The sequence below is a fragment of the Bactrocera tryoni genome, chromosome 3 (genome assembly GCF_016617805.1).
Source record: "Bactrocera tryoni isolate S06 chromosome 3, CSIRO_BtryS06_freeze2, whole genome shotgun sequence".
NCBI lineage: Eukaryota > Metazoa > Arthropoda > Insecta > Diptera > Tephritidae > Bactrocera > Bactrocera tryoni.
Genome location: NC_052501.1, coordinates 35,457,589 through 35,472,767, shown reverse-complemented (window position 1 = coordinate 35,472,767; position 15,179 = coordinate 35,457,589). Strand labels below are relative to the sequence as shown.

At 32.7% G+C, this 15,179-nt stretch overlaps 1 protein-coding gene and 2 long non-coding RNA genes across 4 annotated transcripts; 2 read left to right on the top strand and 1 right to left on the bottom strand.

The window, feature by feature from the left end:
* The first annotated feature begins 287 nt into the window (after window positions 1-287).
* Window positions 288-1,376, top strand: LOC120771283. Its single transcript, XR_005704961.1, has 3 exons — window positions 288-772; window positions 834-1,010; window positions 1,070-1,376. It is a non-coding gene; the product is annotated as an uncharacterized LOC120771283 (long non-coding RNA).
* A 5,679-nt stretch (window positions 1,377-7,055) lies between these two features.
* On the bottom strand, window positions 7,056-7,394 carry LOC120772500. Its single transcript, XR_005705062.1, has 2 exons — window positions 7,224-7,394; window positions 7,056-7,125 (listed from the first exon to the last, which is right to left on the bottom strand). It is a non-coding gene; the product is annotated as an uncharacterized LOC120772500 (long non-coding RNA).
* Window positions 7,395-7,922: 528 nt separating this feature from the next.
* On the top strand, window positions 7,923-13,218 carry LOC120770975 (structural maintenance of chromosomes protein 4-like). Of its 2 annotated transcripts, XM_040098710.1 has the most exons (11): window positions 7,923-8,019; window positions 8,120-8,474; window positions 8,532-8,900; window positions 8,954-9,387; window positions 9,462-10,086; window positions 10,159-10,269; window positions 10,431-10,630; window positions 10,689-11,668; window positions 11,862-12,562; window positions 12,639-12,854; window positions 12,924-13,218. In XM_040098710.1, the coding sequence occupies exons 2-11, from the start codon at window positions 8,145-8,147 to the stop codon at window positions 13,125-13,127; spliced, it is 4,170 nt and encodes a 1,389-aa protein (XP_039954644.1). In that variant the 5' UTR covers window positions 7,923-8,019; window positions 8,120-8,144; the 3' UTR covers window positions 13,128-13,218. The 2 variants fall into 2 exon arrangements, with proteins under 2 accessions (XP_039954644.1, XP_039954643.1); XM_040098709.1 differs by having other exon boundaries at window positions 12,639-13,218.
* Window positions 13,219-15,179: the final 1,961 nt, after the last annotated feature.

The window sequence follows — 15,179 nt, the reverse complement described above, 5'->3', positions numbered from 1 at the left end:
GTTATGTAAACAAAGGCACAGCTGAGAGGTGCCACTGTAGAAACGTCCAGTGTAGTCCGGGGTTGAGTTTCTATTGGAATCCAAGATGGCCGACTTTTAACAAATATGGCCGACTTTTAACCGGAAAATGGTTGCATTGCGTTATTTTCTTAAAATTTATGGAAAAGTTGTCCCAAAAATATTGGTTATATATAAAAGTTTAATATATTTTCAAAAGAAAATCGTTTTATTTTAATATATATTCTTAAAGATGAGAACAATATGAGCAAATACGTGAAAAATTAAGTTTTTTATTTATGCCTCTTTTTAACTTACCACAGTAATAAATGTTCACCACAGAAAAATGTTACGAACAAATAAGCAACCATGCCGAATAGTGGGGTTCAGATTATGCTCATTCACAGCCATATTTACATTTTTGCCAACGAAGGTTTTTGCAAGACAATTTGTTTGAGTTTATTTCATGGTTAAATGCTTTACGATGGTTTATTTAGTTTTTTGAATCTGGAAGAAGTGTTTACAAATTTCCCTTGGGACGATGAACAACAGATCGGCTGATATTTCATTGCAATAAAAGTACGAAATAACTAAACATGGTCTCGTTAATATTGCTGCTTAATTGGCGCTGTTCCAATTTTATGATTTAAGAGAAGAAAAGGCGATACGGGATGCTGTGAAGTACTCAACTGTAGTTAACAAATTAGTTGGTCGTGAATTCGAGACGAAATTTTAAACTCAATAAACTCGTGGAGGGTGCACGTCGCATTGCTAGGTAAGCTAAAATTAAACTTGATTTCAAAAGATTTACCAAGTATTTTTAAATTTTTTTATAGAATCAGCAAAGGAGCTGGTGTAGAACGCTAGTCCCAAACTAATGAGCTTTGTGCTTGAGGATGGAAGCAACTTTTTGAAGAGCAAATACTACTGTGAGCACATTCGAATGTTGCACAAGCTATTGTCAATTGCGCAAAGGATCCCGATTCTGCTGGTCAGGTTAATCAAGCTGTTGGGTAGGTTTTGAGCAATATTGAATATACATAATGCTAAACACTTAACACCCACCTTGCAGATCAAAGCGTTACCAGTTGAGCGAATTAATTGACTGGTTTCATCGTGTTATGCGCAAAATATGCGCATATCGTGCTGCGCAATATTATGATGCCGAATTGGAAGAGTGGGAGGAACCAGTTCCACCAAAATCGACAGAAGAACTACGTATGTTTGCATAAAACTACTATAATGGCAACAACGCTAACAACAACCAAGCAAATATAAAACAACACTCATCAAATGAAAGTTGGTGGCGTTTGTGGCCAAGCAGCGATTTAAAAAGAAATATTTGCATCTACGCGAATTACAATTCGTCTTTACATCTAGTGAATTATGAATATGAAAGTATATAACTAATCGCAGTTATTTGTTTTTATTATTGCATTTAGTTTTACTTTGTGAACAGCAAAACTGGCGGACCCTTTTTCTACCGATTTTATAATTATAAGCCCAAAATTGTAACTAAATGTTTTGTTCCAGTAGATTTTATTTATTGTTTCCTTTTTTACATATTTTTGTGCCTATGTTGCATTTTCCACACCACCATGAGGTATGCAACTAGGCGCGTTACCGATTTTTTTTGGGTGTTCGGTTCCCCCGGAGGCCTATTGGCACCCATATACCTTAAAACTAAACAACAAATATTTACAAAAAACAATTCATTTGGAAAATAAATAAAAAGTAAAAAACAATTCAAAAACAATGCATAATAAAATATATAAAAATACATATGTATATAATAATATTTAATAATATGTAAGTACATATGCCAACAGTGGAGATCTAACAAAAGCCTGAAAAATTTCAAATGATATGTGGTGGGAATGTGGGGGGTCCTATGAATAAAAAATGCGGAATGTGCCTAATAGCAAGAATATACGAGTGTGCATTCCTATCGTAATATTTAATTGAGCACTTCAAAATATCAAAATTAAATTATGTTAATAATTTAGAACTCGGACAACCAATGAAGATTTTTTCAGACAAACACCCGGACAAAGGACTCAGACAAATTTTACATGTGTGCAACACATAAAAATTTCACATGCTTGAAAGCAGTTGTGCTCGTCTGTTTACTAAAAATTTTTATTGACTTTACGTTCTTATCCTAATGAAAAGGCATTTAAGAACGTCTGGCTGAGAATTAGAACAGCAATAAAACGGCTCTATGTGTCCCATTTTTTCAAATAAACATTTTGAAAACCCACGGACATGACAGCAAGAATCAAAATTCTCGCAAAATATTTCCTCTAATTTCTCGAAGAAGTTTATAAAGTCTGAAGATGGTTTGACTAGACTGCAGTCGCTATATTCTTTTTCCATAGAAGAAATAAAACCAGAATCAATTTCTTCTTCAAAACGAGGTATCGGACTCATACAATTATGAAGTTCTAAAAACTTTGAATACATATAGCCGCAAAAATAAACAAATGAATTTTGTTTCAAGAAAAAACTTTCACTTAAATCAATTTCCGCGATTTCAATATTTTGAAGTGGTTCTAAGGGTGGTCTTGGCAAACTTTGAAAGGTTTGCCAAGAAATATCATTTGTCAAAACGTCGTTGCAGACGCTTTGAAGGGCGCTAGAACTCAAAGCTTCCCATTCTTCCCTAGGCAAAGGTTCGCAATTTCCCTTAGTCACATAGTTAACAGTCCTAAGGCCCCAGGATTTTCGGAAAAGACATGAGAACATGTACGGAGTAGTTCTCACGTTATTTCCGCCCCCCCTACGAATCTGTCAGAAATAATGCTCAAGTCTATCTTGACAAAGATTTCTTTTCCTAATATTTTTTTTCGAATCCTTTGGTGGACAAGATCTTCCACAAATGTCGTAAACCTTTTATGTTTAGAAGCCATCCTTTAATAAACGAAAAAGTATTCGTGATGTCACGACCTAAACTATCATTGACTTTCAATGATTTAAAAAAATTCTCGTCTTCTAAGAGAAAGTTAATTTGTTCCGTACTACCGAAAAAAGGATCATTAAATCCTCGTAGGGCTCCAAGCCTTCAATTATTAAATATATTAAAAATTGTATCAAAAAAAAAAAGAATAAATTCGGCGGTATTAAGGAAAGTTGGAGACTTAGAAATATTCAATTTCCCGGAGCTATGTATATAATGCGAACATTGTACTAGCAACCGTGTTGCTGAAAACCTGTGTAGCTATGTAAATGCATACTCATTTTTTCAAAAGTTGATGGCCTAAGATGCGCCGAAGTTATCTTAGGCGCACACCTAATACTTTGTTAAGCGTCTTGCTCATGGAAGTGAATTATTTCACTCCATTTCACAAGACGTCCATTAAAACTAACTACGTTCTTGCTATTTTGCAAACAATTTCGCGCACTTTTTACGAGATGTGGAGAATCGTAAAAAAATACGATTTCCTTTCCATTCACTATAAAAAATGGCCTATCTTCTGTCACACCTACAACCCATGCAAAATGAACAAAATTTGACCCTTGGTCACACACAAAATGGAAGGGGTGAAGACCTATCCCCTGAAGTTGTATCACAACTTCAAAAACATACTGTTTTTAAATATCTCCTTTGCATGATTTATGCACAAAAAAATAAGCAAGTGGTTGAGGCCAAGGCTCCCCACCTATGCCTTGAACCATAAGTGTTAAAACACTTGAAGCAATTCTGGAGGTACGATTTTCGTCACCATAATCTTTCAGACCTACTATCCCTATATGAATCATACTGCAAATGGGTCTTCAAACACATTTCATCGCAGAAAATTGATACACACTTACGTATTTCTGGTCATTCGGAAAGCCACGGCTTCGAAGTTCCAGAGTTTTTATGCTGCTGTACGTGCAACCAGGACCTCGTGGTCAATTTTGAATAAATTTGGACAAAGTTCTTGGTGATGGCCAATTAAAATAGGGCTGTAAATATCTATGTTTATGCTAGAGGTGACAATAAATGAACCCCCAGAGCTATGGTTTTTAATTCCCTATCGTATCTATTACCGTGAAGATTACGGTTTTTATTAAACAAACTATTCCTCACACATGCAGCAATATGTGGAGGCAATTTGCTACATAGCTCAACAATTTGCCTATTCTCACTATATTCAATAGACAAACTGTTTCCTTTTAGGGCCTCAATTTCTCTTTCCTTCGCTTCTAATTGTTTTTTTTAATTCTTGCACCTCATTTTCTAAATTAATATTCCTTTTTTTAAGCTAACTATTTCTCTAACAAATTTTCTTTTCCTAGGTGTCCTTTCACTTAGGTACGCATCTGTTTGCGTTTTGCTACTTATCGCCCTATTATCTAAATTTCCTAAAGGTGAGAAATATGAGTGTTCCTCAAATATATTGTAGTGAAGGGACACCTTCTCATGCACTTCATGTGAACATGAAGTACAGTCTCCTACCTCGTCACCGAAAGTGGTGGAAATAGACTCTATAGGACCTAAAGTATTTACATTGTCCTGTTCGTCAGGTTCGCAAAAACTATCTTCAACTAAACTACCACAGTCCGAAACTATCGCCACTGTTGGCATTAACAAATTTTTATCGGGGACTGCCCCTTTCGATAGTCTCAACCTATTTTGGTGGTGAAGCGAGAAATGCCTATCGCAGGCATACAAATTTTTATAAGTTATATCGGATACACCAAGAAGGTGCATCCAGTTCCTCCGCCTAAAAGGCAAAAATAAATAACAAATATATTAACATACAATACAAAATTAATATTGTAAGTTATTATTATAAAGTAATAAACTAATAATTAAAGATATTTAAATAATAAGCATAAAACAATTACTCGTAAAATATCATCGTACAAATACCAAGCCAACTGTACAAAAAAATTAAGCAGCGCAAAAGTATTATTATTAATATCAAGAAATAAAAGCAACTTCAAAAAATATCTGTAAATAAAAAATATATACACTGTATGTCGGTCGGCTTAATTTTGGCTGAAAAATTATGAAATCAAATATACATAGTTACAATATATTAATTAATATTTGACCACAGCAGTTTTATACTATATTTATTACTCATAGTGTGTATTATATTATTTGTGCTTCAAATTGAAATTTTTATTATCAAGGGGCACATCTGCGTGAAATTTTGAATAAATTAATTTTTTGTTTTCTCATATTTTGATTACTTAAACTTTTGAAGTTAAAATAATTTTTTTTTTAATTTTCATATACTATAATTAAATAAAAAATACATTCAAAAATTAATTATGAAATCGCAAAATAGGATTTCACTATAATTAGCATAGGAAATTAATAAATTATCGTAAACTCTGCGAAATAAGCAATAACTTTTTGTTTAATTCTAAATTAGATGGTGTAGATATTTTTTTATGGTCACTCAAGATGTGCAAGGGGCAAAGTCTGAGGCTTAGAAGTGTTTATTTATGCACTTATATTTTTTTTTAATATTTTCAACATTTAATTATTAATTCGAACCGAATATCTATAATAATCACAATCCCAAAAAAAAACGTGGTCACCTTTATTCGTTTATGAATTTTTCACTGTATTGAATTATTTATTATATATGCACCCAATATGCAAAATAACGTATGATCCAAAAATTTGAAATTGAGTGTTTCATTGATTTCGATCCACCACTTCAAGTTACATATATAAGAGTGCATACTTATATCCAACATTTTAAGGTTCCGCCATCTGATATAATTCAGTTTTAACCAATATTTAAATTTAATTTCACCTAGTCTTATATATCGTCAGCTGAAATTCAAAATAACGTATCATCAAAAATTCGAATTGCTTCACCACTTCAAATAATTATTACATATGTTCAACATTTTCGGGTTCTGCACTCAGATATAAACCAGTTTCTTTCGATATTAAATTTTTTTCATATGTTCTATTTTATTTTCATTTATGCTACTTTAAATTTCCGAAAATGTTGTTACGTTATTTGCATTTCAGGAGACCGATATACAAATAAAACGTTATTTTTGTATGTCCAACGTACATATGTATGGTAAATATATAAACAAGAAAATAAAATCAAATATTCTACTTACATGGGCATTTCTCGCTCCCCAGGAAATTTGTGTAGCCGTAACTGAGCCTTCACACTCCTAATATACATTTGCGAGGCATTTTCCTTCTGTAAAAAAGATTAAATTAGTAATTGGCTATAATTTAACTTATAGCATACTAACCTGTCGATTGATCTGAACAGGAACGGGATAGGATTGATCTGTGAAAATAATAATAAAGTAATAATTATATTCAAAACTTAAATAACTTACTTTTAAAATGACCGTCCGTCAGTTTGAATATTTTCAAATATAATGCCAGTATTGCTATTGAGCATGGCAAAATAGTGTTGCGTAAGCTAATTTAAACTCCTTTTTACTACTAAATAGATATTACAAATTGAAAAAATAATTATTTTAAGAATCATTTTTATTTAAAAACTTAGCTTGGAACTAAAAATTAATATGGTAAATCTGTTAGGATGGTCAAACACTCCATTTGGGAACGAGTAGGATTCCTGATCGCCGGCGTATAGCTAAATTCTGACATATAAAACGTGTATGTAGTTTGTGATTACAAAAATTTATACTTAAAATATAGGAAACATGGCTATTATAATTTTCTGTTGATTTATCTTACAATAAAAAATTGTGTTTTACTGTTCAGACGAATTATTATAGTATGTAATATCAAACTTTTCTACAATAGTTATCTCTTATGGTCCACTCATTATAAAATATAATTTCCAATTTGTCCATGAATAAGTTAACTAAAACGCTTAAAAATATATAGCATATTTATCTATATCATGAAGGTATAATTAATTTTTTGATAACAGCTATAAACATTACTTTATAACAAAAATTGAAAATAGTATTTATAAATGAACAAATAAAGTACTATAAATTTATAATTTAATATTATAGTATTTTCGCTTTCTGCATCCCGTTTTGACCTCTCGCCACCCTTATTCACCAGAGGTGGCCATGATGTTTTATTGTGAACGTACACTTGAGGGGTAGGTTAAGGACTGTGAATGGCTCTTTTTTCTATTGTGAATGGGACTTTCCTTACTCCTCTATACCATGCTACGGTTTTTAAGCGTATCCCGTTTTATTACATATTTTTCGAATATTAAAATTCCTAAAGGTTAAATTTACCTAGTATTACTCAATGTATTACTTACCAATTCTACCTCATTTCAAAATAAACACATAGAGATTTATAGGAACATAGTTGAAAATAATAGCGAACCAATGTGATTTCAAAAAGGTTAGGTTTTTGTGTACCACACACAATTTGTTTGTCTGCTTATATGAGTCCGATTTTATATATATTTACATATGTATGTCAATCAGTCTGAATTACCTTGTAATTTTCAAAATATTTATATTTGTATTCTTCAATTTTTAAATAAATAAATGAATATTCTAGAACATTTTCATTAATGTTCTTACATAACAAATATCTATCTCTGTGTCAAACTAGGAATATTTTGATTTCAGTTTTGTACTATTCTTGGAAAACAGCTGATTCCGTTGTTACTTGGGGTAATTACTTTGATCACAACACGAATGCTTCAAAGGAAGGATTTTAGAAATAATGGTTGCTTAGGATAGTGTCTAATACTGCTGAATTGCAAGTGGGAACAGATTGAATAATATTTGGATGATTACTTATATGTTGAAAACCAAATATTTATGATTAACGTTTAGGAACTCCAATAATTAAAACTCAAATCTAATGTATTTGCAATTTTTAGCGGAAATTTGTTTCCAAGATTAATTATTATATTATCTTAAGGTATATTATAGATGATACGTTGCAATACAACTCTGCTTATTGCATTTTTACATTTCAAGTGAGAAGCGAATTACGACGCTTACGAGAATTGGACAAGCATATTTATTTGTTTTCATTTCATATTGAAGTAGTCAATAAAGGAATCATTTTTTCAAAATAAAAATATTGTTTAAAGATCGGTAAGCCGTGAAAAAAATAGTACATATTAAGTTATTAATTTATGATATGGATACATTTTTTAAATAATTGAAATATATATTATACAAGTGACTTGTGCAGGTTACCAGTCGGCGCCAAACCAGTAATGTCGTCAGCCAAAAGGAAATCTGTGCCAGGAAAACATAAACAAACAACACCAGAGAAAAGACGGAGGAGTGGTCAGTTGGAACCTATTGTATCAGACACGAATTCTGCACGGGAATTTGAGACGACAGAGGAGCATCATGGATTGGATGATGCGAATATATCAGATGACGAGGAAGGTGGAACGCGAATTGGGGATATTTATATACCACCTCCAATACCACCACATTGTTCAACTGAAAGTAAAGGACCTCGTTTGATTATTAAAAAAATTGAAAATAAGAATTTTAAAAGCTATGCTGGTACAGTAGTCCTAGGCCCATTTCATCATGTGAGTAAAAGTTGTAATAGAAAATTTATTTTATTTTTAAGTGTTTATAATTGTTAGTGTTTTACGGCCATCATTGGACCAAATGGCAGCGGGAAGAGTAACGTCATAGATTCTATGCTGTTTGTGTTCGGCTATCGAGCAAATAAAATTCGATGTAAGAAAATTTCTACTTTGCTACATAATTCGGCCAGATATCCAAACATGTCTATGTGCTCGGTTGCCGTACATTTCCGTCAAATATTAGATAAGGAAGGTGGAGATTGTGAGGAAATACCTGACAGTGATATTATAGTGGAACGTATCGCATTTCGAGATAATTCCTCTTATTATACTATCAATGGTCGGCGAGTACAGTTTAAGGAAGTAGCAAAGTTATTAAAAAAACATCACGTTGACTTAGATCACAACAGGTTTCTAATATTACAGGTACGTTATGATAAAGTATTATACTTTTTCCTTTTTTAAAAATTATTACATAGGGAGAGGTTGAGTCAATTGCAATGATGAAGCCGAAGGGACAAACAGAAAATGAATGTGGTATGCTTGAGTACATGGAAGATATAGTTGGAACAACACGTTATAAAGAACCTCTTGTCAAAATAAATGAACGAGTTGAGCAACTTACTGAAGAGAGAACAGAAAAACACAATCGCTGCAAACTTGCTGAGCGTGAAATGAAGGATTTGGAACAACCATATACTGAAGCAATTGATTACTTGCGACTCGAAAATGAAAATACGCGTATTAAAAATCTACGCATACAAAAATATCTTAGTGAAAAAAATAAAAAACTTCAGGAATACAAGATAGAACACGAAGGAATTAATTCTGAGTTAAAAAGTCATATCGAAGGATTTGAGAAGATAAAAACAGAAAGGGAGGCAAAGGAGAAATTAGTTAAGGAAGAAATGTCGTGAGTTTTTTTTCTAATACCTAACCCATTTTTAAATTGTGTATTTATTGAATTAATTAAATAATTTTTTTAAGACAATTCGAGTCCCTTCGAAAAAAAAAGGAAGATATAGAAAAGCAGTGGGAATGTGCACATAAAAACTTTACCGAAGTTCAACAGACGATGGATATGACGAATAAAAGGCGTAAGCAGCATAAGTCACAAATGGAAAAACTTAAAGACGAAATAGTTGATTTAAGAAAAATACCTGAAAAGAATGAGAAAGAGATAGACGAATGTCAGAAGAAGGCTGTAAAGCTTACAGAAAATAAAGCGGAACTGGAGGAAGAGCTTCAAAAGAACTATGTTTCGCTGGAACAAATAACCAAACCTCTTATAGAAAAACGTGAACAGCTCGAAACCGAATTAGTCGAGCTAAAAAAGCATGTCGACGAGGCTAAAGCCGCTTTGGCATTATCTGAATCTGAACTAAAAATTCTTAAACACGATGAAACGACGGAAACTCGAAAATATGAAACTATGAAAACGTCATATGATGAATCGAATTCCAGTTTAAGAGAAAAAATTGCGACCATTGAAGAAATTAAATGCCAATTACCCGAAATGCAAAGTGAAATCGTAGAAAAGACGCAATATTTGCAAAAATTACAGTTTGAAGAGCAACAAATGCGAGAAAAATTAATGACACTTAAGACTGAAGTATGTTATCTTAATAACATTGATATATACCAGACAATAAGTTTTTTATATTTTAAAATTTATTTTTAACAGATAAATGAAAAGTCTTTAAGCTTGCAAACATCGCGATCAAACAATAAGGTTTTGGACTTTTTGATGAGGCAAAAGAATGAAGGCAAAATTCAAGGAGTTTTGGGAAGATTGGTACGTATAAGAATAAAAGTAGTATTCAAAGCTAAACTTTTTGTCAGAACCAAAGGGTGATTGAAGTGTTATTAAATATGTTCGTCACCGGGACTAGTAAATTTGTAAAGTACTTATTAAACATACAACTTTTATTAATTAATTAATATTAATTCTGACAGGGTGATTTGGGTGCCATTGACTCAAAATTTGACGTAGCGATTTCAACAGCTTGCGGACGGTTAGATGACATCATAGTCGATACGGTTAATACTGCACAAGAATGTATAGAAAATTTAAAGCGTTATGATATTGGTCGAGCTACATTCATTGCACTAGAAAAAGTAAAATATTTAGAAAAACAATATGGACGAATACAAACGTAAGTACTGTTAATTGAGCAAAGAATTTTAGATTTCTTAATAATTGTCTGAATTTAGCCCAGAAAATGCTCCACGTCTTTACGATTTAGTACGCGTGGAGGATGAACGGGTACTGCCAGCCTTTTATTTTGCCCTCCGCAATACGCTAGTAGCCAACGATCTGGAGCAAGGTTCACGAATAGCTTATGGTGCACGAAGATATCGAGTAGTAACATTAAATGGTGACGTTATCGAAACGTCCGGCACAATGTCAGGTGGTGGTCGTACACAGATACGTGGAAAAATGGGAACTAAGGTGCAAACTAAAACGAAGCATTCAGCTGATTCGTCTATGATATCCCAGAAAGCTTTAGAAGATATGCAAGTTAAAGCCGAGGAATTACAATCTCAAATAAATTACAATCAGGAGGAGCAAGGTCGTTTAGAACGAGAGGTACAAAAGCTCAATTTAACCAAACAAAAAAATGAATCCCAAATACAAAAACTGGGTATCACCATTAAAAGTTTGAAGGAACAGTTGCCTCGCATCTTCAAACAATTGGAAGCGCAAAAAACGCGTATGGAGCGAACTACTACCGATGCAGCTAAAGTTAAAAATATTGAGGCCGCGATTGTAAACAAACAAAAGAATTTGAGGAGTTCTGAGGAAGAGGCAGACAAAGTGGCTAAGAAAATAGCTGAGGTAAAGAAAGAAATTGAAAGCATCCATGGTGATAAAGTTAAAGCTGTACAAACAAAAATCAACAATTTGGGAAACCAAATTAAGAAGCTAAATAATAATATATCTAAGTTAAAAGTTGAAGTAACTACGTCTGAACGCAATGTTATCAAAATGGAAAAACAAATTGAACAATTTAATGAGGACATATTAAAAGCGCAAGATGAGCTGGTTGCGATGAGTGCGAAGAGACAACAATATGACGATGAAACTGCGCAGCTTGTAAAAGAAATCGAAGAGGCACAAAAGGCGATTGAAAATACTAAGAGTGAATCTTCGGAAATTCAAAAAGAAATTGTAGCTTTGCAAAAGCGTGAAGGTGTGTTTTTTTTTATCATATTTATTTTTTTTTATTTTGTGCTGTATAAGCAATAAAAATTTTTAGTTGGTCTCACTTAAAAATGCCATAATAAAGGGACAAAATTGTATTTATTGTCACACATAATAGAACTCAAAATTAGTCTTCGCTATATATATTTCTATATACTTAAAATAATATTGTTTTATTACAGGGCAGTGGTCACTCAAACGAGTGGAAATTGACCAAAAACTTCAAACTGTTACTGCCAAAATATCTGACGTAAAATCTCAAATTCCGCACTGGCGAGATCAGCTTAAACCTTTACGTTTGCATGTTATTCCGGGGGACCAAGAACCACAGTCGCCCCTTAAAGCGTACACAGAAGAAGAGCTTGCTACACATACTCTACAAGATATCCAATATAAAGAGAGTGTTCAAGAGGAATTGCTTAAAAAAAAGCCAAACCTCTCATGTATCGATGAATATATTGAAAAGCGAAACGTGTATTTGGAGCGCGTAAAAGTGCTAGAAGATATTACATCAAAACGTAATGAAATGCGGCAGCTTTACGATGATTTGCGAAAGAAGAGATATAATGAATTTATGCTAGGTTTCAAAATTATTACGCGCAAGTTAAAGGAAATGTATCAAATGATTACCCAGGGTGGTGATGCTGAATTAGAACTTGTCGATTCAATGGATCCTTTTACCGAAGGTGTCAGTTTCAGCGTGCGGCCACCGAAAAAGACCTGGAAGAACATTTCAAACTTGTCTGGTGGTGAGAAAACATTATCATCTTTAGCATTGGTATTTGCATTACATTACTATAAACCGTCGCCACTTTACTTTATGGATGAAATCGATGCAGCTCTTGATTTTAAGAATATTTCTATTGTAGCACATTACATAAAAGTAAGTATAGATATATATATATACATATATATGTATATTGTTCGGTTATTACAATTTTTGAAATAAATTGTTGTAGGAACGCACCAAAAACGCACAATTCATCATCATATCACTACGTTCCAATATGTTCGAGCTATCCGACTATATTGTAGGTATATATAAGGTAAAAGACTGTACAGACTCAGTTACCATCAAGAATGTGCCGCCACCATTGCCACTCACACAAACTCAAACACAAGCCCCAACACAAATGTCAGATAAAAATTGTCTGTTTGACAAACTTAAGGAGAAAGTAAGTGATTCGCAAGTAATGGCATTAACACAAGTCGAAGAAGATTCTGAAAATGCGCCTCCTTCACAGAATCGTGAAATGTTATTTGACTCGAATTTGCAAGAACGCGACACCACGTTTGAACCCAATTACGAGAGTACTGCCCTATCACAATCGTTACAAAAGGACCTTGGTAACGATTCTGGTCGCTCAACAGTATGCTCTAAAGCCAAAAGCAGTATTGATTCGTTCTTTAAAAAACCGCTACCGCCCTCACAAAAAGGGACCATATGAGCTACCCAACCGAAATGCATTTTTGTTTTATAATTATAGCACTCTAAAATTAAAATTTTCGAGACGAGCAAATTTATTAATTCCACTTTATTTTATTTTTATTTTTTTTTTTTTTATCTTTTTTTTTTTATCTTTTTTTGTGTACCGTAATTATTTACAAAATCAGTATGTTAACTTTTGGGAAAATTGTATTCTAATATTTCATTAATGTGGGTTAAAAAGCAAAAAAATAAATATATTCATTCTATATATACATATATATATTCTGGTATAGTTTCCGCTTGTGCATGAGTCCAAGTCATGTACGACCGCGATTATTGCTAAAGTAAGGAGCCGTAACAAAGTCTACAAGCTGGTTACCGGCAGCCCCTGAGGAAAAGAAAAGAAAGGCAATCGGCCGGCACGTGGTGAACTACGCATTGTACTTTTACACCGACATCTTTCCAAAATTTTCAATACAATTTTAAATCCATATATATTCAACACAATTTTAGATCATTATATAGTCGAAAAAGTCTTTTCGTATTTCTAATTAAACTTCAACTTATACTCTTGCAACCAGTTGCTATAGAGTATCATAGTTTTGTTCACCTAACGTTTGTACGTATCACATAAAACTAAACGAGATAGATATAGCGTTATATAACACCTGCTCAAAATAATAGATTGTGTAACTTTTTCAAGTAAAGCTCATCAATAAAAAGTTTTATTTAAATTTTTAAGAAAAACGCAAACGTACTTATATTTTTCAAATATTTACAAGCTAAATTGAATAAACTTCATTAAAAAAAGCAAAACAAACAAATATAGATCTAAAACATTTCCAAGCTAAAATAAACTTGCTCAAAAAAATGGGTACACTTTTAATAAGACAATTATTTTAAAAGGCACATTATGACAAAATAGTTTTGTTGTATATTTAACATTACAAAGTTATACTCGAGACAGACATGTAGTAAGAATACCATAGTAAAGGTATGGTCATGGTCGTGGTATTCTGTTTACTACGTTGGTGACACACACGGCAATGTAGTAAACTGAAATACTACCTTTGTTTCATAGGCATTAAATATTTCAAAAAAATTGTAAACAATAAATATGTAGATGTGTGTTATGGAGAAAATAAGTATAATTATTTCAAATACTGTAAAGTTAATCTATTTTCATCGCAAAAAAGCGATTTGGTTAAAGTCTCTCTAGAATCCTCACATACATAAATGAGACATTGTCTGCTTTTCCGGAAGAAAAATTGTGAAAAATATTTTGTTTTCTATTTCAATAATTAATTTTTTAAGTCATTTTGACAGAATGTTTCGAGGAGCTTTTGTGTAAAAGCTTTTAGAAAAATTTGTTACCTGTTTTTTAGCTGTGTTTATACAAATACCACAATGAAACATCATAGTATTGTTACCAGCAAAATACTACATTGCTCATATAGTATTTTGCTGGTTTTTGGTGACACACATATGGTATTTGTACCATATATGGTATTGTTACTATATGTCTGTCTCAGGTATAACTGGTCTTTGTTAGAGAAAGATTGAGGCGCCAAATTTTTTTTTTAGTTCTCCCCATATGTTTTCTATTGGATTTAAATCCGGGGATTGGCTTGGCCACTTCAAAACGTTAACACTATTGTCTTCAAAATATTTCTTAATCAGTTGGGAGGTATGTTTCGGGTCATTATCTTGTTGATACACCCAACGTAATGGTAAGTTTTCTTCAGCATAGGGTATCATGATATTTTCAAGTATTTCCTTGTACTCCGACGCTGTTGTTTTGTTAGTTGTCCGGTATATAGGACCTACTCCATGCCAAGAAAAACATCTCCACACCATAATGTTTCCACCTCCATGCTTCACAGTTCTTTTGTGAAATGAACGTGAAATTCCTTTCCTTTTGGACTATACACATTTCTCTCACAATCGCTTCCTCTCTCCTTCTCCACTTTTTTGCTCCCTCAGGTCATGACCAATCTGAATGACTTCTTGCAAAGTTTAACATCCAATCTGAATGACTTCTTGCAAAGTTTAACATCATATCTAAATTTTC

What these genes read in the sequence shown, in the direction of transcription:
- LOC120770975 (XM_040098709.1), top strand. Translation starts at nt 8,145, where the DNA reads ATGTCGTCAGCCAAAAGGAAATCTGTGCCAGGAAAACATAAACAAACA. An exon ending in TTAGTTAAGGAAGAAATGTC is followed by an intron (nt 9,388 to 9,461) that starts GTGAGTTTTTTT and finishes AATTTTTTTAAG; the next exon opens with ACAATTCGAGTCCCTTCGAA. An exon ending in AGCTTTGCAAAAGCGTGAAG is followed by an intron (nt 11,669 to 11,861) that starts GTGTGTTTTTTT and finishes GTTTTATTACAG; the next exon opens with GGCAGTGGTCACTCAAACGA.